We start from the raw sequence: 25046 nt of genomic DNA, 5'->3' as shown, positions 1-25046 counted from the left end.
ATGTATGCGCGTCGATCTTGTATATATGTTTATCTTTTGGCATTATTAGTCATAAACAAGTGGATAGTTGATAATGACTTCTAGGTAACCCTGGTCTTCGTTGTCTGCAAGAAACCCCCACTAACTGTTGATTACTTCTAGTGTGCTCCAGGCCGGCTCTCCTAGTCTCTGTCCAAGTGTCTCCTTCACATCCAACTGTGCTCTGAAGTCTGACCGTTCTCACCTGTTCCCGAATCAACCTGCTGTTCAGAGTTCAGACGATGAAGAATAGACATACAGACTACTAACCTTTAAAATACAGTGCCTGTAGTATTCAAGAATAGTAATCGTCGAATGGTCAGTAGATTTTTTAATGCGCTTTCACAGGGGAAATAGAAGGGTTTGCTCATGTGAGGACTCGACATTTCCTACAAGACTCTTCTGAATCTGCATCGTTCCAAAGATAGTATTTCAGTACTGTCACTTTCCAAGATGGAAGTTAGGCTGGAGGGTGGTGGTTTCTCTAGCAGTGGGTGCTACGAGCCTACGACTAGGCGATCTTCAAGTTCAATTAACCCCAAAGCACATGGTGCATTCAAAAATGCAAAGCACAGAGCTACCACTACCAACTGAGCGACAATTCCATGACAGTGACCTAGGCACATGCATGGTCGTTGCATGCTCCGGATTCCACAGTCCATGATCGAGCTGAAATGCCGGTGGTACAAGATCTCCGCACCTCCGTAGTTGACTCGTTCTTGAAAACCTGGCGGCCATCTGTGTGCATAGACCGAGACTTTTTGCCCCCCATACGATCAGTCCAGTCGGAACTTGACTGGTAAACTTTCACATTACTAGTAAATTCAACTGTGGTTACGCAATCCTGGCTGGATTTTTAGACAGATGTCTTCAAAGACACTAGAAGATCAACTCTTCAAAAGGAAATACAGTAGTAAAATTACCCAAACGCATAGGAAAACAAGTCGGACGACCTTCTAGCGAGCCACGGGAGCGACTTCGTTCTCGTGGCCGGGGTCGTCGTCCACCTCGCGCTGCCGCCCACTAGCGAGTGTTTCCGCGTGCGCGAGCACGCGCGAGGCCCCGGCGGCGACTTTCCCGGCGTGGCGCCTGGCGGCTGGCGCCAACGCAACACCCGCGTCGCGGCCTGTGCACGATGTACCGCTCGCCGGCAGCTGATTTGCGCGCGCGCGGCCGCAAATCAAATCACCGCGGCCGTGACGCTGCTGTTCTGTTCTGTGGCCGCCTGCAGCTCGTACGCTGCGCGAGAGATCCTGGAAAATCTCCAACCGGCGTCGCTGCGGTTGATCCATAAATTGACCGTCAGTGTCAGCGCCCGTGCAGTGCGCGGTGGCCGGCCGGAGCCGCGCCGCGCCACCGCAACTTGTCCGTGGGCCCGCGGGCCGGGAAAGATCGGCGCTCGCTCGAGTTTCACACGGGCCTCCACTGCAGCGGCAGGTCAGGACTCAGGACGAGTCCTTGTCAGCTGCTGGCCACTGGTGCTTCGTCTCGTGGAGTCGTGGTGGTGTAGTACCTGACCTACTTGAATGCCATGGCCGGTAGCTGCTCACTCAGCAACTGCCAAGTGGTCTCTGGAGAGCGCTGGGCAATTGCCGCTCGTGGTACGGACACGTTGGTGGTCGTGCGAGGAGAGTGGAAGAGAAGAGCGGATCAGACACGTGCGCAACAGTACTGGTTGAACGGCTGCTAAGCCCACAAATGTCTTGGAGACACGTGTGACTCAGAGATTTTTTTTTCTCCTCTCTCTCTCTCTCTCAGATGTATTTGTGGCCGGTAGGAGTTGTCAGCCGTCACCCTGTTGAAATCGGGCAAAGGATCTTCGCAAAAAGAAAAAAGAAATCAGGGAAAAGGAGGGCGCTATTGTGCAGAAAGCGATGGCAAATGTGCAGTCTGAAGAGAGAACGCCACGGTGCAGGGAAACAGAATGTGAACAGAAAGGCCGAAACAGCGTGTGAACAGAAAGACCGAGCTGCTCGGATCTGCTAATCTTGTTCTTTTGTCAAGAAAAAGAAAGAAACTTGCAGTGACAGGAATTAGGATATGAGTAGCGGTATGATTGCCCATCAGACACAGGACTCACGTCAGGAACCGTGTTACACCTGGCGTCGCTGGGCTCCAGCTCGGCAGCTCCTAAAGATAAGCAAACTGCCGTGCACAAGATGCATCCGGGTATGGTTCATTGACGAAGGGTGTTTTAGAACATGCTAGCTGATTCTTTCTTGTGAAAAGATAAATCTGAAAAATCTGTAATGTGTACATGACCAAATGAAGCAAAGCTCCAGTTAGCCTGAATGCCGGATGCTTCACAGGCAAGAAAGGCTAGGGTTGGAGGCTACTAAAAGCAGGCCGCGCACAAATCACCATCGGTATCTGAACATTTTGCAGTTGCAATCATGTGATCCGTGTACCAGAGCACACAAGGCGCGAGCTCCTGTGCGGTCACTTGCGATCAAAGCTCATGATGGAAGCTGGAAAGCATGGGTGCAGGGGACAGGCGAGATCTTGCCGATGGAGACGGCCACATGGAGCCCGGATACGTCCCTGTACCCTCTGGCTCCCTCCAGGCTCTCCAGCGACGGCCAAAAACTCGCGAAAGAAAAAGTTGAGTCAATTGTGGCGTGCAACCCAAGTGTTTGGTTGCGCGAGACCAATGCTGCTCCCACCTCCGGCCTGCTGCGGCTCACAAGCCGGGCACGCCTGCTCAGCGTGGTTCGTGGATGATAACCTTCCAATATACTGCAGTATGGAAAATAAAAGGTAATCTTATGGAACGGAATTGAATCAAAGCACCATGATACACTTGCAAGACCAGAATGGAAAACAGCTATGCCTAATTTCCTGAAAACTTTGTCATCAAGGCAGGCATGATAGAGGGAATACATCTGTGATGTTGGTAGATGGCTGGCCAATCGCAACACCTTGCAATGGTTGCTTCATGACCATCTTTTATCAACATATCTTTCCATGATCCTACAATGGAAATGACCAAAATCGAAAATTATAGTATATGACGCCAAGTGGTAAATCCTACACCAAGTGATTTCTCAACTAGTTTTAAGGCTTATCTCTTTCTTTTCATGTTTGCATTCCAATGCTCCATCCTACTTTACAAAGAAATAGACAAAATGTTCAGCAAATCTATATGCCTCAAGTGTCATCTCAATTTGAACTTTCGGTTTTGCTAGAAGATACCTGTCATCCTTGGTACTTGTATTCCTAATCTACAATCTGAATGTCTCAAAATTTGCACTTCGAAATGCACTGTTCATATCTCTAAACACAAATTCTGGGATCAAACCGTGCGATTTTATTGGGCCACGTCGCCTCCGTTTCTCGGCCATTCGATCATGCTTGAACGGCCAAAGGATTGGGTTCCGGGATAACGCAACGCGTTGGCTTCGGGAGAGATCGAGCGACGCTTCCGCCGATGCGCTCGCGGATGGCGGCAGCCCAGCGATGAGCGGGAAGGAGGAGCCTAAGGGGTCGCGGGCGTGGTGGTAGTCCATCGACCATCGCCCATCCTTTGTCGCAGCGACGGTGGATGCTGAGCCCACAGCGGCGCGGGGTAAGCTCGGCCAGCTCCGTCTCCGCCGACAGGTGCCATGGGCGACCGAGCAAGTAGCAACGGTAGTGACGAGCTAGCCCCTTTGGCAACGCGAGAGGCCTAGAAGCGCAGCGACATCGAGAAGAGAAGCATTACGGTGCCCCCCCCCCCCCCCCCCCCCCCCTTGCAGCATGGCAGCCCGCGACGCCGCGCAGCCGCAGGGGGCTGGGGAAGCGAGACTACGAGAGCAAGTGAGCGTGCGTCAAGAGACGGCCGATGTTGCCGCGCAGCGCGAGAACACCGGGCAGCAGCCGGCAGCGGCATCTCTCCTCGTCCTTGCCACCGGGCTCTCGGTCTCGGCGGCACCAGGTAGCACTGTAGCAGCCGCGAGCAACCCGGCAGCATGTGGGTGTCGCACACCTCCGTGCCATGAGCCTATGACCCGTTCGACGGAATGTTGCGGCGCCACATACAAGTCTGAGGTGTAGTCAAGACGGCGACCGGTGCTTTCTATCCACTTCTCACTTCTTCCATGCGACCTTTCATCTACTGGAACTTTCCAAAGCAAAACATCTCTCGTGGTAATAGACTAAAATCTCACTTATATATAGTATGTGTTTGCTTAGATCTTTTAATTTCCCCCTCCAGATGCAGATGCAAACCATCTTCTCCATTAATTTATAACTCATATACTAGATCTATCTCGTTGTTAATTTTTCAAAGCAGCATATAAAAGTTCATCTTCCTATCACCAAGGGGGCAGTGTGACGTCAATGATACCTATTAGGCTACTATATTTTTATTACTGATTGGATATCTACTTTTTAATTTAGCATCAACAATTGGTTAGCTTAACTGCAAATAGACTGATGATTTGAATATTACTTCTGTGGGTAACCTGATGAGAAATAGCAATATTGTTGTTATTTTTTCCTTGTAACTACTTGCCCAAGTACTAAAATGAATCAATTGGCTGGTATTAGTTTTTAATCCATGTACATATCAGGATTTTCCTGACATATCCTTGCTAAACTTTCCAAGGTTGGTCCAATATTTTAGCAAGTGATTGCCTCTTAATCTAGATATTAACTATTATAGTTGTGTTTTCATCTTAAATTATTATGAACCGATGTTGGTAAAGTTTGCGCTTTTTTACTATGAAGAAATAACAAATGAAAATAACAAATTCACATTTCACATATACTTGGTGAATACAAAATCTAGACTTAGCAGTTATATTGATTGGCAATTTAAAATTTAGAAACCCAGTGGTTTCTGCGGCGACGGCCGCCTCCTCTTCCCTCCCCTGCCCTCCCCTCGCTGGTCCGCTCCTCGGTAGTGGGTGGCGCATCTTCCTATCGACGCTCCGGTGTCGTGCCGATTGAGTGGCCGATACTCCCTCTCCTTCCACCTAACTTAAGTTGCTTCCAAGTTTTACTTTGATTTTGCTTTGCGGTTCTCAAAAGAAAACAGATGGAGGCAGGAGCAGCAAGTGCATTTGCAAGATGGAATAAGGAGATAAATGAGTAACTCTGGTGGAGCAACGGGTAGGACCAGAGGAGCAGAGAAGTTCATGTTCTGTTGTTGCTACGGATGGCAACGGGTAAAATCCGCGCGGATAGTAACTTTATAAATCCGTATCCGCGAACTAAAATTCGTACCCGCACCCGCGCCCACAACCCGCCATGGGCACAAAACCACGCCCGTAACCGCTATCCGCGGATATCCGCGTACCCGCGGGCATGCCCGCGTACCCGCAAGCTTTAAGAAATAAAGCACACATTACCATTCAACAGCTAGTAAACACCATTTATTTAAGAAAATAAACAAATCTGAGCAAATAAATGAACTAGTCTCATGCATGAATACATGGTACATCACACATTAATAGAAACAAATGCATACATCCATACAAGAGTCCGTGTTCAAAATCATTATTACATAAAAATCCAATTGAGCCAAGCAAATATTAGAAATCATTAGTCGGAATCACCGGTGCTGATGCAAGAATCTGCCTTCATTTTTTCTTGAATTTCTTCAAGACATGACCAGAAGCTATTGAACCTTTCATCACCGTCATCTAAAAACAAGTTTTACATATATTAATAGCCACAGTTTATAGGTCTTATATCAAAAATACATTCTAGTACAGTACTACATTTAAGAGCGTGACGAAGCCAACTTTGGCCACACATCAAAGCCTCCAACATTTTAGGAGTAAGACGACTGCGATGCTCATTCAAACCCTTTCCACTAGTGCTAAAAGCTCTTCAGAAGCTACCGTTGTGATTGGAATAGCTAAGATGTCACGAGCAATTTGCCTCAAAGTGGGATACCGAGTCCCCTCCAACTTCCACCAACCAAGGATATCAAAATATTCATTCTCATCATGAGGAAGAGTTTCTTCATCCAAATAGCGATCTAGCTCATTCTTACTTCTAACAAAGCTAGTAGTCTTCTTATTTGCAGCAAGAATTTTAAAAATAGACAACACACCAGCTGCATCAACTGAAGAACTAGCACCACTCGATGATGTACTAACAAAGTCTTGTTCTTTAATATGGTATTATTTCATCAAATCAGATAGCAATTCATAGGCCTCTGTCACGTAAATTTCAGTACGTTCTTCACCAAAAAGGGCAATATAGCAAGCATGTAACATTGTCATCTTAAGACGTGGATCAAGAATGACAGCAACAGCTATAAGACCGTGTATATCAGTCCAATACTTATCATATTTTTCTATCATAGCAGCAGACATTTCCCTAATTATTTCATACTCATCATGCTCCCAAGATTTGATCTTAAGTTTAATCTCACATACTTTAGGGAAAAAAGGTTGGCTGTCACATATTTCGTCCCAGAAAACAACTCAGTGAGGTCATAGAATAATTTTAATTTCTCACAAACTATACTAGCAAATATCCAATCATTTGGTGGTAGACAAACATAGTTCCTATCAAGCTCATCCAAACGTTCAAAAATCTTCCTATAGGGTATAGCAATTCTAAGCATGATATAGGTTGAGTTCCATCTAGTTTTGCAATCTAGTTGCAACTTCTTGACCAATTCAACAATTTCATCTAAATCTGTTTTCTCAAACTTTTCATACCTCTTTGGTGTAGCAACCCAATAAGCAATACTGTCTCGGATGTTTGAAATGGCACTTCCAATGACGCCCATGCCATCTTTGACGATGAGGTTGAGAATGTGTGCGCAACACCGCATATGCAGCCATTTACCTCTTAAAAGCATATTAGCTGCACCAAGCCTTGTCTCCATTAAGCCAATAATACTATCATTGGTGCTGCAATTGTTAAGAGTCACGGTTGATACCTCCGATCAATATCCCAGCTCTGGAGGCACTTGTGCAATGCATCACAAATAACTTCAGCGGTGTGGGGGCATGGCACATACATAAACCTACACATAATAAAGCAATAGTTCAGTTGTAAAGTTCATAATTTATAGAAATTTAAAATCTGAACAGCAAGCAACAATTCATGAAAAAAGATAATCACCTCAAAATGCAGCTTTTAAGCGTCCACGAGTCATCAATAAAATATCCAGTCATAGCCATATAGCCTCTTTTTTGATTATCAGCTCTCCAAAGGTCAGTTGTAACAGCAACACGGCAATTGGTCTTTTGCAAGAATATCCTAGCTTTTCTTTTCTCACCCTCATAGAAATGCATTATATCCCTTCTAATAGTGTTTCTAGTACCCATTTTAAATAAAGGTTGTAGGGCACTAACAAACTTACGAAAATCATGGTGATCAACAATGGACAATGGGTACTCATGCAATATGATCATGGAATAAAGAGCTTTCCTAGCTACTTCTTGATCAAACATATAATTTTCTACAGTCATTGCCCCTTTTTCAGTGGTTCCAAACCGCAAATTACTTTGATTTTATCTCCTAGCTTCTTATTATTTAAAGGACAAGATTTCAGATGGGTTTTCAGATGGGTTGTACCATTCCTTGAGATGGCTGAAAGTTTCTTGCCACAATGGTTGCATTTGGCCTTCCATTCTCCATCAACACACACTTGGACGAAGTCATTCCACACTTTAGAATAAAGTTTTCTCCTTTTACAAGGAGCAGCAGGAGCTTCTTCCTCCCCATCCGAAATGTGCACAACATTATCTTCTGTTGTGTCAGCCGCAGCCATTAAAGCACCTGATGCTTGGGAATCTGGAACTTGGAAGCTACTAGCCATTGCAACTGTAGAACAATAAACATGTTCAGATCAGTACATCAGTGATTCAATGCACTGCAGCTAAAGAACAAGCATATCTAGCTAAAAGACCAATCATATCTAGCATAGGCATTCTCATGCAAATCAAGCATACTGTGCATCTACATGGTGAGTTCATGATTTCTTATCCATTCTGTGTCAATATATTATTTTGGCAGCCTACTAGCTTCGTTTAATAAAAAGGAACTAGGCTAAGCCAACAAAGATTTATACAAGTCACAATTACAGTAACTTAAAGGAAATGAAGATGCAATATAGCAGCAACCTTGGAAGCTTATCTGATAACAAGAGAATGACTTATGACCAAATTCAATGTTAGTTATTTATTTGTAGAAAGAGAATAATTAGAAGTTATCAGCCAATCACCAATGTAGAATCACAAATAATGGAGCTCATTAAACCTGCAAAAGTTGAAGAAAGAATGAATAGAGATTGAGAGGTCCACTGTCCACAGAAATTGGTCCACAGAGCATCAAGCAGGTAATATAATTAACAAGAATTACTGCTCATCTCAGAATGTTTAGATCTATTAGACTAGAAAGGGTACCTGAAAAATTCAAGGCATATTATTTTGCTCCCAATAGGATCAAAATTCAAGGCATATTATTTTGCTCCCAATAGGATCTCTTGAATCAATGATCCACCAGAAATTTGCACAGATCCAGACCATATCCAAAAATATACCTTCAGCAGAGCAGGCGGCTTGTTTATAAAAGAAGGGAGCGAGGCGGCGCACAGGTCAGAGGAGGAGGAGAGGCGCGGCAGGCGGCAGCGTGGAGGAAGGGGAGAGGGCGCTCAGCGCGGGCCGTGGTCGTGACGCCTTGGCGGAGGGAGGATGTTCACGGCCGGACGGCGGCGCCAAGCCCGAGCGGCACAGGGAGGAGGGGGAAGGGAGCGAGGTGGCGCAAAGGCCGGAGGAGGAGGAGAGGGGCGGCGGCCGGCGACCGGCGGATGGCCGGCGGACGGGCGGCGGCCGGCGACCGGCGGATGGCCGGCGGACGGGCGGCGGCCGGCGGACGGCTTGGTGACAGGGGCCGGCGGATGGGCGGTGGCCGGCGCAGGTGCGGCGACCGGCGGATGAGCGGCGGACGGGGGCGACCGGCGGATGGGCGGCTGCCGGCGGAGGGGCGGTGACCGACGGATGGGGGCGGCCGGCGGATGGCTTGGTGACAGGGGCCGAGGGCTGGCGGCTTGGAGCCTAGGCGGCTGGACGCTGGGAAGTGAAATTGTGAAACCCTAAATTCGTATATATATAAGGGTACTCGGGCCCACATGTCAGCGGGTCTGGCGGGTTTGCAGGTTCAGGTATCATTTTTTTAAACCCGTTAGAAAATATCCATTGGGTTTAGAGTTGTACCCGCGCCCGTACCTGCGGGCACAGATCCAGACTCGTATCCACGCCCACCGGGTTTGGTATCCTCGGGTACGCGGATATTTCGGATATTTCATACCCGTTGCCATCTTTAGTTGTTGCGTAATAAAGAGAGTTCTGCCACTGCACATAAGCTTAGTTACCCACTCAGGAAGACGCTCAGCCTAGGGTACCATGGTCATAAGTAACGTGGAGTTCACAGATACGGTAGGATTCTAAGAAGTGTCATCTTTTGATGGTATATATTTATAGTTGATTCTTTTGATAGTATATATCTAAAGTTTGGATCTTTTGATGGTATAATTCCAATTTTCCCCAGAAAATAGGTTATCTAGATATTTGACAAAACATTACGACAACTTAAGATAATTAGTTCAGTAGTAACTCAGAGACATGGATTGCTGGCTTAAAACTAGATGGTATGGAAGTTTGACATCTCTAGAAGGCCAATAAATCATTGTTGTCAAATTTTATATTTGCAATTAGATGACCTTCGGTTTATTTTTAATATAATTTTCTGATAATTTGCAGAGATAACTATCATGAACCTTTATGCTGAATGATGATTGCATCAATGATAGTTCCCTGCTATGCACTATTTGGAGATTATATAGTTTCAATTCTAATTTCTCATTTTTTTTGTCTTTGGTAAAGTATCAGTTGCTATAACTATATCAACTATTATTTAAGATTTGAGGTTGAGCTGCTGAAACTAACACCATTTCCCAACTTTGAGAGACAAAGATGACATGGAAGAACATACCATGGAATGAAGTAGATACCCAAGAGAGATCAAGCTATAAATGAATAGGGCTTTCAGAAAGTCTGCAAATTTCATCTCTCTTAGTCTTTCTCCAGTATCTCAGTTTTTTAATATATGCTGTACCTCTTCTTTATCACTACATGTCCAACTACGACATTTGTAAGCTGGATAATACCAAAGATTGTTTTTATTTTGATTGCACATTCCTATATATAGCCCCATTGTGCATAGATGTTGTTTAACTAATTGTTAAGTTAATTATGAGGTACAATTACAAATATTCGATTAAACACGCACTCCTGTATAGTTTCTCCATCAAATTTTAAAGCTCTTCGACCACACACAAAATTATTTAGTAGGTCATTTGCCACGCCCAAGTTTTCTAGTTTAAACACGAAAACGGATTTTCATACAGGGCAAAGAAACAGGCTCAAGAGAAAAATAAAGATTCAGTGATTAGCATCTAAATTTTACAAGGTACAGGATTGCTTTTACATGTCTATATTGAGGTGTGCACTTGGATCCTGTATGCTCTAGCTTCGCTCCTGATTATATATTTTAGAAGCAAGATCATGCAAAAGCTTGACTTCAATAATCTCTCTTTAAGAAACAGGCCCAGCTCAGCTTTTATTATATAGCACTAAACAGATTACATGGGGAAATACAAAGATGGTTATCAAACACAGGGCCGAGGAGCTTGATGATGTCTATTGAGCACAAGCATTTACCATGTCATTTGAAGGACTTCACAGACTAAATCTTGAAATAATGAAAACACCATGATGATGCTGACTAGGTAAGGAAGCGCGCTTCGCCGCGCCCGGTGATGGGATCGCACTGGTATCGAACCAAATTATAAAAGCTGTTGCGGAACCTACATAGAAGAAGAGGGGAAAAGGGAGAGACAATGGCGCAGCAGGATTAGCTTTTGGGCCGGCAGTAGTCAAGGAAATATTGAGCGGGCACTAACGATTCGTGCGGAGGCATAGCCCATGAGGATGCTGAATGAGAGGTCCAGAATGGATGCATGCCGCAAGGAAAACAACCAGTGTTGGAGAAAAAGAGCATGTTGACATCACGCACGGTAAAAACCAGAAGCCCGAGTACACACGTCAGCTAGCGGTACGTATAGACGGGAGAGCTACTGCCGTCGCTCGGAATTCTTTCAGCATAAGAGTTTACTTATTTCTGATTTATTTATTTCTTGTTCATGCCACTTCCTCACCGGAATTAAAAAAAAACTTGGCCTGCAGGAGGTATGACGGCCCTCAGATTTTTGCTAAGAGAAGACCTCTCACGCAGGTTGAGAAAACCCCCGAACCCTTACCCCCGGGACGGGACCTATTCAGATTCAACTAATTCTGCACCTTGCATTCCTGTTCCCGCAAGTGAGCATCACCGCCGTTAGCACATCAGGACATTATCATGCCAGCATGAGTTAGCCTACGAGGGGCCTCTCCTGCACTCTCAAATGATGACATTCATCGCCCCTGTGAATGAGCTGGTCAAAGAAAATGCCCCATCTGTGTTTACTTTCACTTCCCCTATCTTTGGTGGTCCCCACTGCACTTCACCATCTTGCTTCTTATTTTTCGATTGGCATAGCTGTCATCATACTCAGCGAGTCTGCAGCTGCCTCCCAAACCCATTTGACAGCAGCTTACACTCCTTCCGTTCACGCCATGCTTCATTTTCATTTCTGGCAGTCCAGATTGCCCATATTCTGAAGGAACACAGCTCACATCTGCACCGAACAATAATAATCATCCAGGATATCTTTCAAGCAAGATCTTGGCTGTAGATGGGGAAATTCTGCACCTTAGTATGTGTACAGCTCCTTCGAAAACAACTGGGCATAAGTGCTCCTAACCAAAGCATTGTAGATGCATCCCCTAATGTTCCACAGGTGACACAGCTCCCAGGATCTCTATATGCCACATATGTAAAATGTGCCAAATTGGTCGGAAACCATGCAGCAGTCTCCAGCAGAAACCTGTACCTTTGGTGGTATAGGTCGAGGGAGCTTCTGTACCTTCCAGATTGGTTGATGGTCAGTCTAGGAAGCAGATAACTCAAACCATAGACTGCTGTTGGTCTTTGCTTGCAACTCTGAAGTCCTAATCAATAGGCCGGACAAATGGAGTAACAACCATGCTTGATGCTTCTCAAAAGCCTAAGCTGCAGAGTATTGGAATATATCACAGTAAGTGAACATTTCACAGAAAGAACATTTTGATTCCTAGACTTAAGTTCCTTCAGGCAGAATAATATCAATGCATTTTTAAGTTTTTCTGCGGCATATTTATAGGCACCATGACGAACTTCATGCGAATTCTACCAAACAATTATATTTATAAATGTATTTGTAAACAGAGTGGCGCCTTCAGCGGTGACCTGGAGCATGCTGCCTCTTCAGCCAAGTGGCAGCTTCAGCCACCGCGCAGTGTTCTATGCAGCAGTGAGGGAGATTACATGTCAGCCTACAGGAGACAGAATCCCAAGGGGGCACGCCAGAGAGAATGTAATTTTTCTTTTCTCTCGCAGAGGATGAGAATGCAGGGAAGGTGAACCAATCAAGCACTAAACTGATTAATGGAATGGTAATGATTTCAGGTGGGGAACATCTTTAAATTTCAGCCATTGGATTTATTTGATGGATAATGGATTGTTGCAATCTTACAGATCTGCCAAGTTCATGCCTTTACGAGTAGTATAGATAGTAAAGTTACAGGAAAGTGTTTTTTGAACTAATAGCATGATTGAATGTAACGAATCTTGTAGCAGTTGTGGAAGGAAATAATTGACTAGCGGACATCTTTATAAATATGAAACTAGGAAACCAGCACAAATTTCAAGGATGGAGATGACACATATGAACTGATGCGACCCAAAGTTTAAATTGGCTTTTGATAAGGTAAAAAAGGTGATTTTCTAAAATGCAGTCTAATATCCTATATTAGACACATGCACAAAGCAATGGGCTACCTGTAATGATTGCACCCTCCAGGTGTTGTCCATGGATTAAACTGTCACTTTCAGGTTACTTCATTTCTGTTTCTTATTCATCCGATAGCAGTGTGGAAGCAGAGGAAAAGAGTGTAGCCAATATTTTTCCACACTAGGTGAGCTCATCACCATCACAGAGGAGCCCCTTGATAAGTTCATAAAGCTCTGTTTGATAATCTATGTTACATCCTTTGCTTTCTAAGAATAATAATCAGAATCATCCCTGCCATTGCCAAGGCCCAATATACAACTCAGCTTGTCATCCGGAACAATGACTGCCCGACGCATACTTATGCACGTCTTAAAAGCTTGTTTCTCATCCTCTGTTTTAAGGTATCCAATTATGACTGCTGTATAGGTTACTACAGTAGGTTTAATATTCCTTTTTTCCATTTCTTTCATCATCAAGAAAGCACCATCCATCGCACGAACTTTACTAAAACCACTAATTAGACAAGTATATACAAAAGCATCTGGTGATAAACCATAGCTTTCCATTTTTTTGTACATTTCCATGGCGGCCTTCATATTTGAACGTCGACAATAGCATGCAATAATAGATGTGCACAAAATCTTGTCAAGTACCAGTTCCTCCCCAATCATATCCCTCATCAATTTCCTAAATCCAGGAAGTCCATCATCATGGCACAGCCCATTTAGGAGGCTAGTATTTGTAAAAATAGTAGGTTTTATCCCTTCATCTAACATTTTATGATACAGCCTGAAAGCCTCCTGCAACTCCAAAGCCTTCACAAAACCATCAATAATAATACTGTAGAGGGTAGCATCAGGAACATGTCCCCTTTTTACCATGTCTGCAAAAATTTCCCAAACGTTGTCCGATTTGTTGGTCTTGCAAAGGCCTTTGATAATAACTTTGTATGTGAAAAGGTTGGGGGCAATTCCCAGTGACTGATGTACTTTATCAAGGAATAGGAAGGCCTCACCTATCATCCCTTTTTTGCTAAAGCTATCAGCTAGGATTGTGCATGTCACAATGTTGGGAGTTACCCCATTCTCAAGCATGAGTTCAAATGCTTCCAATGCTTCTATAAGGTATCTATGTCTACATAATGCATAGATCAGATTGGTATAATCATAAACATCTGGAGCAAAATCATGATGAATCATGTCGTCCCAAAGATCATTGACGATATCTAGATCTAAATATTGGCAACAGCCATGAAAAAGGATGCTGTACATTATCTGGTCATGCTTGAAACCTTGATCTTTAAGCATCTTGAAAATCCCAAGCGCAAGATTAACATTTCTAGTCTTGCAAAGACCGTGCAAAAGTGAACTATAACTCACATGGTTAGGACTGATTCCCTTTCTTGCCATTTCATCAAGCATGTCATAACCTTTCAATAGTTCCCCTTGTTTGCAAAACCCATCAATTAATATGCTATAGCTGTGGGCATCGGGAGAAATCCACATTTCTTCATCCCATTAAACACTTCTATGGCTTTGTGAACCTGACCCTCACTACAGAAACCATGAATCACGGCATTAAAACAATAAGTGTTGCAAGGGCACCCTCTCTGACAAAGATCTTGGAGAAAGTCTCATGCAGATGTTACCTGTCTGGAACAGCAAAGCCCATAGAGGTAAGTTCCATAGGTTGCAGCATTCGGTCTCACACCATTAGTTTCCATTTCACGAAGAAGCTCAAAAGCTTCCTCTAAGCATAACCTCTCTCCATGTGTATACATACTCATCAAAATTGAATAAGAGTAGACATTTGGTGAAGGACCGGAACTCTTCATGTCATCAAATAAACTCCTTGCATACACGATCTGATTCCCCTGGACTAAACACTTCAGCAAGAAGTTGCACAAACGTAGCTCAACACCAACCTTCTTGGCCTCAATGTAAGTGAGAAGAGCGTCCTCAAACATTGACAACTCTAACAAAATCCGGATGACTGCAGCATAAACTTGTAACAGCGTCATTGACCCACCCAATTTGCTGACCAACATAGGAGCCAACTCAAACAACTCCTGTCCGGTATTTCCACAATAATCAACAATGCTCTGAATCAAGCACCAGATTTCTCTGATTCTCCTTGGTAAGAACAACTGCACAAGCAATGCAAACAGACCAATTGATTGAGATGGCCCATATAATCTCACACACTCCCTGAAGCTTATATTTCTGGCAGCATCCCAGTTTGAAGTCCCCACTGCTAGCGTGATCGAGGGAAGCAGACACTGGCTTCTATAATCAACATAAGCAGAACTCCGACTGGGCTCCTCATTATCTGAGCTGTTCAAGCAACAGGCCTGAGAGGAAAGACGCAACACTGGGGGGTAGAGCTCCTGATTGCAAGGGCTAGCCGCAGGAACCCTTGGACTGCCCGGCGCATAGACGAGGGAAGCCGACCCCCTCCTTACATTTACAGTAGCAGCAGAAGCAGGAATGAACTGTGCATAAACTACACTTCATGGAGAAATATTACTTGATATATCGATGGAAAGGACCAACTGAGAGATAATAGGTCACAGCTTCCAGATTACATCAAACACTCCTGCAAGAAACAAAAAAAAAGACATAATCACTATAAACCATAAGTTATACGTTGTACCAACTACCAAAGTCACTTCTGAAGCAAGAGACTCAGCCTTCAGATACTACTAAAAACCATGTAGCTAGCATAGAAGTTTCTCAACAGCAGTACATCTAGATTAAGACTAGGTGAACAAGCAACATAACAAAATTCTCGCTAGGGAATAGAGAACCAAGTTCTGAAACCTCTCGCCGACCATGGGAAATTTGGGACAAATACTGAGATAATTACTGCAGGTAACCTAAGATAGGTACAACTAACCACCCAAACTTACATCGATCACGGTGTTGCGGCTCTTAACCTAAATGTTTAAGGCGCATGTCGTTGTGTTAAACTGCTGCATACAGAACTACAAATATAGAACACTATATTCCAGTGGCAGACAGTTAGCACCTGTTGAGCCAAGCCCCTTAAACTCGATGGAGAGGTCAGAGAGGCAGGAGGCTAAGGGCTCTACGGCGTCACGGATTGCCACGAGCGCGAGGTGGTAGCGGCCCCAGTATTCTCCGTAGAGCCTCCGCACGCCCCACGGCCTGCTCCGGCGCTCCGCTGCAGCCCCCAGGCTCCTGCTCAGTGCTCCCCTCCCGCCCCGGATGCTCTTCACCCTCGTCGACGTGCACGGCTGGAGAAAAGCGGAGTACGGAGGACGGCGTGGGACAGAGACGAACTCCGGCGGCGGCACGGCCAAATAGCGCCGCTGTGGCGGCGACGGAGTTGGGGTGCGAGGAAGCAAACGAAGGACAGGCTACCACCATTCCTGGGCCCTAACGCTCCGCCAAATTGCCAGCCCAAACGGCCCAAGTGACGGAAAAGAGTACGCGATGCGCTGCGCGCTGTGCCTGTGCGTGCTTCAGTTTAGTACCACCTTGGCGGGTTAGAGCGAGCGGAGCCGGAGGAGATCTATAAAACGAGACCCAGGGCATCGGAGCGACTCATACCTTTCTCGGCCTTTTGGCTAAGATCAAGTGTAGTATCTGTTCTTATCAGTTTAATATCTGATATGTGGGCCATGTGCCCACTTCGATATTAAATTTATTTTTTGTGGGGGAGGGTCCATTACAGTGGCTTGCCACTGGGGCCCTCGAGTGTCGCTCGGGCGTTGCACTACAGCCCGAGCCTGGCGCACCCCAACCAATTCGCAATAAAAATTTAATTGGACCTCATGGTCCAAGTCCATAGTATTTTGTTGGGCTCGGCCCGCTTTCTTTCTAACACCGTGCCAAACCCACGGCCCAGACATCCTTCTGCAGCTGAGTTCTATTCGGAGCACTGATGAAAGATCCGGTGCTCGGGGAACCAAACGCCGAAAAGACGATGACTTCGCCACAGGTGCGACTAATTCGGCCAAAGAAAAAAAAATAAGAAAGGACATGGAGAAGGGGAATGAATACGTTGCTGCATGCCTGCATCTGCGTGCCTAGTTTCAGACTCCAATTTGTGTGGTGATGGAAAAAAAAAAGGAAACGGCTAGTTGGGGTGGTGTTTGGTAAATGAAACACAGACCATCAGGTGATCATGGAAATGAGTCAATGACCCAATTTGACGGCGGTGGAGATGCTAAGAACTCACGCGGAAATTTATGCGCAGGGGGAGTGAATGCAGTAGGCACAAGACACGTATTCAGGTTCGGTAAACGAAGTAACGAACGCATCGTTGCACGATCCGCCGCTGCCGGTCATGGGCGCGGCGCCGCCCCGCACGCGCGCTCCACCGGGCTACTTGACCGGCGGATCCTCCCGCGCGGTAGGCCAGCAGGCTTCCGTGCGAGACGGACATTGAAGCTACGCGAGCTGATACAGATGCAGAGACAGATGCTGCTCACTCTCTGCAATTGCAGCGTTGTTGCAGTGCACCCACAGGATTATCCAAGAAGCGAGTGCCGAATTTGTACAAGCAGCAACTGCTACGGCCATGGCAGAATCCCCTTCGCTCCCCTTTCCCCTGTGCAAACAAACTCCTCCGTGCTACAGTGTGTGGGAAGCTTTTTTTTTAAGTAGTTTCTAACGCAACATGCTTACGACGAAACCGTCAGGCATCCTCAGCTCCTGGAGCTTACACCCGCTTGCCTCCGTCGCCGGCGGCTTTGGCGTACACGCCGGAGTCCGTTCGCAGGATGATCTTGGTAGCGTCCTGCGAGACGGAGATCGCCCAGGTGTCCACGTAGGACAGCGGGCCGGGCCTGATCAGCGGCCGCGTGTCCTCCAGGTCACGGTCCACGTCCTCGCCCTCCTCCTCCTCCGAGTAGGCGTACCTGAAAATGCAAGCCCGCCGCCATTAGTATTATGATGCCCTCTTGTGTATTGGGTGATGTCGCTGCAAGCCACAGCAGCCTTCAGTTTACCTCGTGGAGCTCTGCGAGGGCGCCCAGATGAGGCAGATGGCGCAGAGCAGCGAGAAGGAGATGAGCTGCCACACCGCCGGGATCACCCACGCCGCGCGCCACCGCTCGTTGTACTCCTCCGTCGACTTGAAGTGGATCTGCACGCGCATTGAGATGATCAGGCCGTCTGGTAACCGCTTCAATTTTTCAGATTGTCACTGTCAATGACGTTTTCTTTTGCAACTGAATAGGATGAGCATTCTCTGGTCAGGGAAATGACCCTTAGGCCACGGCATCGTCTGATCAGTAACTTAGACCATGCGCATTAGAATTCAGAATTATCTCAATTACAAGAAAAAATGTTCTTTCGCTGTCGATCATATACCCTGGGAACATTTAGTGCAGTGGCCGCGACAGATCGATAAAAGTCGCAGCTGGGTTGATGGGAGTGACGGACTGAACATTCTGAGCAAAGATCCAAAGAAAAATTTGCAAGATCGACGGTTCCACAGGAAGGGTCAGGCTCTGGCTGAGGCTGCGCAGTGCTCAATAGAGTCGTCTTTGCTAAGAACAGACGCTGAACGGTGCGATTCTAAAGCAGTGAGCGACTGGGCAGGAATGGTGGTTGAATGAATTCACACTCCTGCTTACACAAAAAGGGGGTGTCCAAGTTTCTTGGTGTGGTTTACCTCAAATGTGATCCAGCCGAGCGACACGGCCACCGCGATGATCAATGCATTGTTGAGTCTCCTGTACATCTCCAGCTTCGTCGTCATCCGTCTCGCCTACAGAAAAATGGATTTACAATTCGAAATTCTGTTGGGATCACTGAAGAAACCTGAAGAAAACATTCTGAGATGCCTCAGTGCTACTCACCTTGAGCTTGGTCAGAGTTCTGGACAGTGAGCTGAATATCCAGTACACGAACACCGTGTTCAGGGCCGCCACGGGGAGCACCAGGAACAGCCTCCTCGCCGGCGACGGCGAGTGGTCGCTGACGGTGCCGACGTTCTCGCCGACCTCGAGGGCCTCCGCGGCGGCGAAGAACGCGGCGCCGAGGCCGGCCACCCTGGCGCTCTTCAGCCCCGCCAGCGCGGGCCTCACCACGCCGTGGCCCATGGCCACGGTCAGCACCAGCACGCGCGCCACCACGCCGCGGAGCGCGCCGCAGGTGGCCGCCCAGAACGTGGCCCCGCGCGGGCGGACGCCGGACTCGTTGAACTCGGCGAGGTCCAAGTACCACGTGGCGGTCTCCACCATCCCCAGCGCGATCACCAGCGTGGCGCAGCTCTGGAGCGGCACCACCTCCCGCCAGAACCTCGCGTACTGCGCGAACCAGTATGCCGCCAGCGCCGCGAACGCCAGCGACATGACGCCGTAGAAGGGCACCAGGGGCGCCATCCGGCCGGGGAGGTAGCCGCGGCTGTTCTTCCAGATGGTCTTTCCCGCGGCCGCCACCTGCCCGCCGGTGAGCGAGGCGTCGCAGTGGACGAAGAGGAGGGTGTACATGCCGGTGCGCGACACGGCGACTGTCTCGTCCGGGAACGCCGCCTCGAGGCCGCCCGGGAGGAAGGAGGCCGAGAGCACCTTGGGCCAGCCGGTGGCGTTCCACGCGCGGTGCATCACCGCTCCCTCGGTGCACACCCCGAGCTTCGCCATGTCCGGCGTGCAGCAGAGCGCTCGCTCGCCGGAGACGTCCGTGCCCCCGACGGCGTCGCGGTGGCCGGCCTCGAACATGACCGCCGTGACCGTGGCCGTGCGGTTGCCGTCCTCCTCGGCCGCGGCCGCGGACTCCGGCGTCCTCCTGAAGGCGACCTTCTCGAAACTGCAACGACCAAGCAACCACAGCGTCAAAACTCGCAATCGCCTCCCCGATAACCCAAAGAAACACTGAATCGATCCTCCGCCGTCGGTCCATACGCACCGGATGAACGCGCCGGCCTTAAAGGTGGCGTAGACGCCCTCGCTGCCGCCGTGGAGGACGAAGGCGTTGCTGGAGCCGACGAACCGCTCGCCGGTGTAATCGTGCACCGACGCGTCGGCGCAGAGGAGGGCGCACGACGTTAGCACCAAGGCCACCACGACGTGGGCGAGCCTCGAGGAGGCCATTATTGGCGTCGTCCGTGGCGCGCGGCAAGAGAGGAGGTGCCCCTGCCTAGCTTGCTGCGCGCGTCTGCGTGCTCGTGGCGCACCGGCACTTGACTGGAGCACCCGAGTTGAGTAGGATAGAAATACGGGAGGAGAGGTGGGATCTCAAGGGGAGGAGTGGAGTGGAAGAAGAACGGAAGCGGAGACTTTGACGTGGAGAAGCGATGAACTGTTAGGTCCACGCCCAAAAGCCGTTGCCACGGAACAGAGGAACGCAACAAAGGGAACAGTGACCAGGATTCCGTGCCCAAATGATGAAATTGGACAGAAATGCATGAGAAAACAAAGCAAATGGGACAAGCGAGATGAGCCCAAACTGAGTGGCATGCAAGATTTGCTTTGAAATTATCTATTTCGTGACGCACTATGCATCTATGAAAATAAGTGAATCTTCCAAGATTGTGAAGGATATTGTTTTAGCAAATGCATGGATAAACTAAACATTTGGGGCATGCGAATAAATCTTCTAGGATTGCCTAGGGAATTTAACTATGAGATGCCAAATGGAAAACTTAGGAATGCCAATGGAACCACCAAGCTTGGGCTAACTTCGTGATTCATCTATAAGTTATTATGCAATCTAAAACTAAATATACCATTTTTCCGTTCTAATCTAAAACTAGATTACATCTTCAGAGGCATACAACCGCACCCTGATGCCTATAGGAGGCACTTTAAGAGTGATTTTGCTCTGGTTATTCTTAGAGCAAAAGCGAAACACAAAGAAGCAATTCCTTTATGGCTAGAAGCTCTGTTATAATCTTTTTTATTTTCTTTGTTTCATGAAACCCTTTGTTGGAACTTTGTTTGTTTCTCTTTAATTAGTATATAACCAGTAGGGGTGGGGGACCCCTCCTATTTCATAAAAAAAAGGCAAAACTTTTATGATAAAATAATTAAGGTCCTGGAGAAAAGTATTTTGTTTATTGACTTCATGTTTAGTCGCAACAGACAATTGGTGAATGATAAGCCAATGGTTAGATTTATTTTTGACAATATAAGACTTAACAATACCAATAGACGATTTAACAATATCAAAGTAAATGAGCATCTACTGCTATGCTAGAAACTTGAAAGCATATCATGGAACACCTTCCACCTTGATTACTAATTGTAAATGATAACAGCACGCCTCTCACTTTGAGTTTGTGTCGATGGAAAATGGATGATTAGCTGTAAAACGACCAACTGCTAGCGGTTTGGATAAACAACATTCTACTGAAACCTAAAGCTGCCCACATGCTTATATATGGAAAGGATCCCCGGTATGTCGTGGGCTGAAGGAGGGCATCGAAGATGCAACGGGATAGTCTTGTCTAGTTGTCTCTGATACAGGGGGGCACGTACACCCCAACCCACGACCTGCATCTCCTGTGATGCAGATTGCTTGGTGCCTCGAGCGAAGAAACACCAGCACTTCCACTCGAGAAGACCTCGGAGATCGCGAGTTTTGACAATGTTTTTTGTTTAAGCATTCTACCTGTGGCCTCAGCAAGCGTGCACGCGGCGCCTGCAGATTCATGGGAAAGCTAGCGCCGAGCTGAATTTGAGGCGCCGTGCCGTGTCACCGGGGATCATCACGTGCCCGCCCTCACTAATCGCGCCCTCCCGTGCGGACACGTACGGGGTCAAGGTCGATTTAGTCACCAATTAAAGAATTAAATCATGCGCGTACGGGCTCGAGGAGAAACTTACGAGTGGTCTGGCCAACTCGCTGGAAAAAGAAAACAAGTGCGTGTGGATGGTCAGCTGGGTGGAAAACCACGCCAGGGTTTGGCAGGAAACCAGACAGTCTTGAGACGTCCCGTCCCGTTTGGCTGACGACCTAACCATGCGCATCTTGCTGAGTTTCAACTAGCAAACGATCCACCACTATTGTTTGGGTCCTATTTGCAAATTCAACGAGTATTTGGGCGCGACAAGGCGCATCAGGCCGTTCTTGGGCCGCTAATGTGGCACGGCACGCCGGCGGCCCGGACAAGGCCCGTTTAACAAGCCAGCCCGATCCCACGCCTCCCCAATATAAAAAGTGTTGCTCCAACCCTAGCACCCTCGTCTTCCCTCTCCCCAGCTCCACAGCAGCCGCCGCGCGCTGCTCTCCCGTCTCCCCTTCGGCGCCGTCGTCACCTCCGCGGCCACCAGGTATGCCCTCCCCTTCTCTTCCCTTCCTGCTGTGCGAAACAGAGGACGTCAAACCTTAATATAAGTTATTCGTATTCGGATCTGACCCAGTTACGATCTTTTACCCACTAGATTCGATTTTGTTTGGAAAAATTATCGGGTGTACATGTGTACACCCGTGTTCCATGCTGGGTCCGCACCTGGGATAATTGGTTGGATTGAGTTTAGTTCTAGGGTCCTGGATTTGTCCTGGATGCTATAGAATTCTGCTTGTCCTAGTGACCTATTGGATATCACACTTACGGGTCTTTTTTCATACTGTTCGGATAAGCTGGCTGTTAGTTGAGTATTTGCTTGTGCTCTGCAGCATGGTGCACATAAGTTGTTGAGGAAACTCTGATCTGAAGTTATGTCGCTTCAGAATAGGTTTAGGATCAGGGTTTAGGGCTGCTTGCAGGTTAAATATCAACTTTTGTAACAAGAAATATTGACAACTAATTGTTTCATGGTTATGCTTTACATTCCAGTACGTAGTATGCTTAATGTATTGCTCATTGGTAGACTTTTATCATGATCGGGCTCTTCAAGTTGTTCTAAGAGCACTCTCTTCTGTGCCCACAGATCACTTGTGAAACTTTCTTGAGGGGAGATGGCGGTTTCTTTCGCTAACGTCAACTCTGAGGCAGGGCTTAAAAAGCTTGACGAGTACCTTCTCACTCGCAGCTACATCACTGGGTATGTGACTGGGGCTACCCTACATATCCGTGTTACATATTTTACACTGAATTTACACTGTATTAATCTTTGTCTAGTTACCAAGCTTCCAAGGATGACTTGGCTGTCTACTCCTCCTTTTCTGCTGCTCCCTCATCCAAGTATATCAATGTCGCAAGGTGGTTCAGTCACATTGATGCACTCTTGAGGCTGAGGTATGCACCTGTGCTAACCTTTTTTCTCTACATGTCCTGTTGAGCATTGTGAGGTGTGAATGTGCTTAATGGTCTGTACTTGTTCCAGTGGAGTTACTGCAGAGGGCCAAGGTGTCAAGGTTGAGTCATCTGCTGTTCCATCAGCATCAACACCTGATGTTGCTGACACAGCGGTATAATTCTTGATCTTCTATTCTGTAAGCTATCAAATGACCTTAATGTTGTCCTGTTTCCTTTTCTTTTACCAAAAATTATCAAGTAGTATTGAATGCTCACATAATCAATTTGGTGATGAACTGCTGATCACGGGCTTAAACTGTTGTTGATGAAAGTTATCATTGTTTTGGTTTAATTTCCTCTTAACACTGGTATTAATCCCCTGTATTACTCCATTTGATCACTGAAGTGTACTTTCTGAATGCAGGCTGCGCCTGCAGCCGATGACGACGACGATGATGACGTTGACCTTTTTGGTGAGGAGACTGAAGAGGAGAAGAAGGCTGCTGAAGAGCGTGCTGCAGCTGTCAAGGCTTCTGGCAAGAAGAAAGAATGTATGTCAGATCCTCTCATCTATCTCTGTGTTGACAACTTTTTGGAAAGATGAACCGTCGATGCCGTAGTATTGATACATTGCTGCCACCTGTTGGAGCTATGTTTCATAATCACGAGTCATGAACTTCTAATCCTGGTGCTAACATTTACTTACCTTGTCAGCTGGGAAGTCGTCAGTTTTGCTTGACGTGAAGCCATGGGATGATGAGACTGACATGGCCAAGCTTGAGGAAGCAGTAAGGAGTGTCAAGATGGAAGGACTGCTCTGGGGTGCTTGTATGTTACCACTCACATGTTTTCCTATTTACGAAGTTTAGTGACTGTCAAACTTGTTTGGCCATGTAGTTTGGTTTCTGAAATGTATTCCTACTACCCCTTTTGCAGCCAAGCTTGTCCCAGTTGGGTATGGCATCAAGAAGCTGCAGATCATGATGACTATTGTCGATGACCTTGTCTCTGTTGACACTCTGATCGAGGACCATCTGTGCGCTGAGCCAGTGAACGAGTACGTCCAGAGCTGTGACATTGTTGCCTTCAACAAGATCTGTAAGTCTTCCATCACGTGAACCTCCAAATTTCATACATCTGCAGTGACATTATTTGGATGTCTTTGTTTCCGAGAAGTTGCTTGTCTACCCATATTATTGTCGTGCATTTCTCTTCCATTTGTAATCTTTACTGCCCTGAATGCTGTGAAACCTCAGGGCCTACATTATCTTTTGTGCTTTTGATCTGTTGGTCTAACCTTTGATCTTCATGCTGTGTTGCAGAAATCTGCTGTGTGCCGGATGTGTGGTATGGACGCTGCACCGGCCCAATTTATCCAGAGTTTTGCATCACTATGCCTGCTCCGTATGTCACTGGTTATTGCCTGTGAGGTTTTTGGAACCTAGTCAAAAGTGTACCAGTTACTGTTACCAGGGTTAATTTGCTTGAATTTGAAAGACCATCTGGCTGAACTTTCTTTTTCTACTGTTCTTGTATTTCCTGTCTTTCCTGTCCTGACTTGCCCTTTGGCCGGATGGTGGTTGTATATTTTCGGCTGGCCACCTTTGTGAAATGTGATGAGTCCATCTGGCCGAGGGGTGCCGATGGACTAGGGACCCGTGCGGTGCCGCTGTCGCGCGAGTCCTTGCCATTGAGTTCGCCGCCACTCCCTGATCTTGGCGTTAAGTTTCGATTGTATTTGCGAGGTACTGAGTAAGCTAAGCTGCCACACTGCATCTGTCCATCTAATCGATGTAAACTGAAGCGAGTACTGTACTGTGCTTTGGAATTGCCTGAATAACTAGTTGCTGGCTTGGCTAGTTGGCCGTGCTAATTGCAACAACAGAGCTGCTCCCAACTTTAGCTTGAGGACTGCCCATGTTCACTATTTCAGCCATGGAAGGGCGATCTGGAGGACAACCTTGCTGCACTTGTCATCCAGGCTGGGAAGCGGCGTTCT

The 25046-nt window shown here is 47.0% G+C and overlaps 3 protein-coding genes and 1 non-coding gene across 5 annotated transcripts; 2 read left to right on the top strand and 2 right to left on the bottom strand.

Annotated features, from left to right (window-relative positions):
• Positions 1-11139: 11139 nt before the first annotated feature.
• LOC112879627 (pentatricopeptide repeat-containing protein At1g05670, mitochondrial-like) lies at positions 11140-16327 on the bottom strand. Of its 2 annotated transcripts, XM_025943968.1 has the most exons (4): positions 15923-16327; positions 14544-15490; positions 12943-14448; positions 11140-12135 (listed from the first exon to the last, which is right to left on the bottom strand). In XM_025943968.1, the coding sequence occupies exon 3, from the start codon at positions 14398-14400 to the stop codon at positions 13162-13164; it is 1239 nt and encodes a 412-aa protein (XP_025799753.1). In that variant the 5' UTR covers positions 14401-14448; positions 14544-15490; positions 15923-16327; the 3' UTR covers positions 11140-12135; positions 12943-13161. The 2 variants fall into 2 exon arrangements, with proteins under 2 accessions (XP_025799753.1, XP_025799752.1); XM_025943967.1 differs by having other exon boundaries at positions 12943-15490.
• A 136-nt stretch (positions 16328-16463) lies between these two features.
• Positions 16464-16660, top strand: LOC112883658. Its single transcript, XR_003226913.1, has one exon. It is a non-coding gene; the product is annotated as a U2 spliceosomal RNA (small nuclear RNA).
• Positions 16661-17344: 684 nt separating this feature from the next.
• Positions 17345-20069, bottom strand: LOC112879626 (transmembrane protein 87A-like). Its single transcript, XM_025943966.1, has 5 exons — positions 19774-20069; positions 18726-19674; positions 18539-18634; positions 17871-18007; positions 17345-17780 (listed from the first exon to the last, which is right to left on the bottom strand). The coding sequence occupies exons 1-5, from the start codon at positions 19956-19958 to the stop codon at positions 17582-17584; spliced, it is 1566 nt and encodes a 521-aa protein (XP_025799751.1). The 5' UTR covers positions 19959-20069; the 3' UTR covers positions 17345-17581.
• A 1934-nt stretch (positions 20070-22003) lies between these two features.
• Positions 22004-24741, top strand: LOC112879630 (elongation factor 1-delta 1). Its single transcript, XM_025943972.1, has 8 exons — positions 22004-22139; positions 22740-22853; positions 22931-23047; positions 23136-23220; positions 23472-23598; positions 23762-23875; positions 23984-24145; positions 24370-24741. Coding segments are annotated over exons 2-8 (693 nt in total). The 5' UTR covers positions 22004-22139; positions 22740-22767; the 3' UTR covers positions 24372-24741.
• The last annotated feature ends 305 nt before the right edge of the window (positions 24742-25046 follow it).

Source organism: Panicum hallii, chromosome 2, assembly GCF_002211085.1.
Source record: "Panicum hallii strain FIL2 chromosome 2, PHallii_v3.1, whole genome shotgun sequence".
NCBI lineage: Eukaryota > Viridiplantae > Streptophyta > Magnoliopsida > Poales > Poaceae > Panicum > Panicum hallii.
The sequence above is the reverse complement of the archived record's forward strand: the minus strand, read 5'-3'. Positions and strand labels throughout refer to the sequence as shown.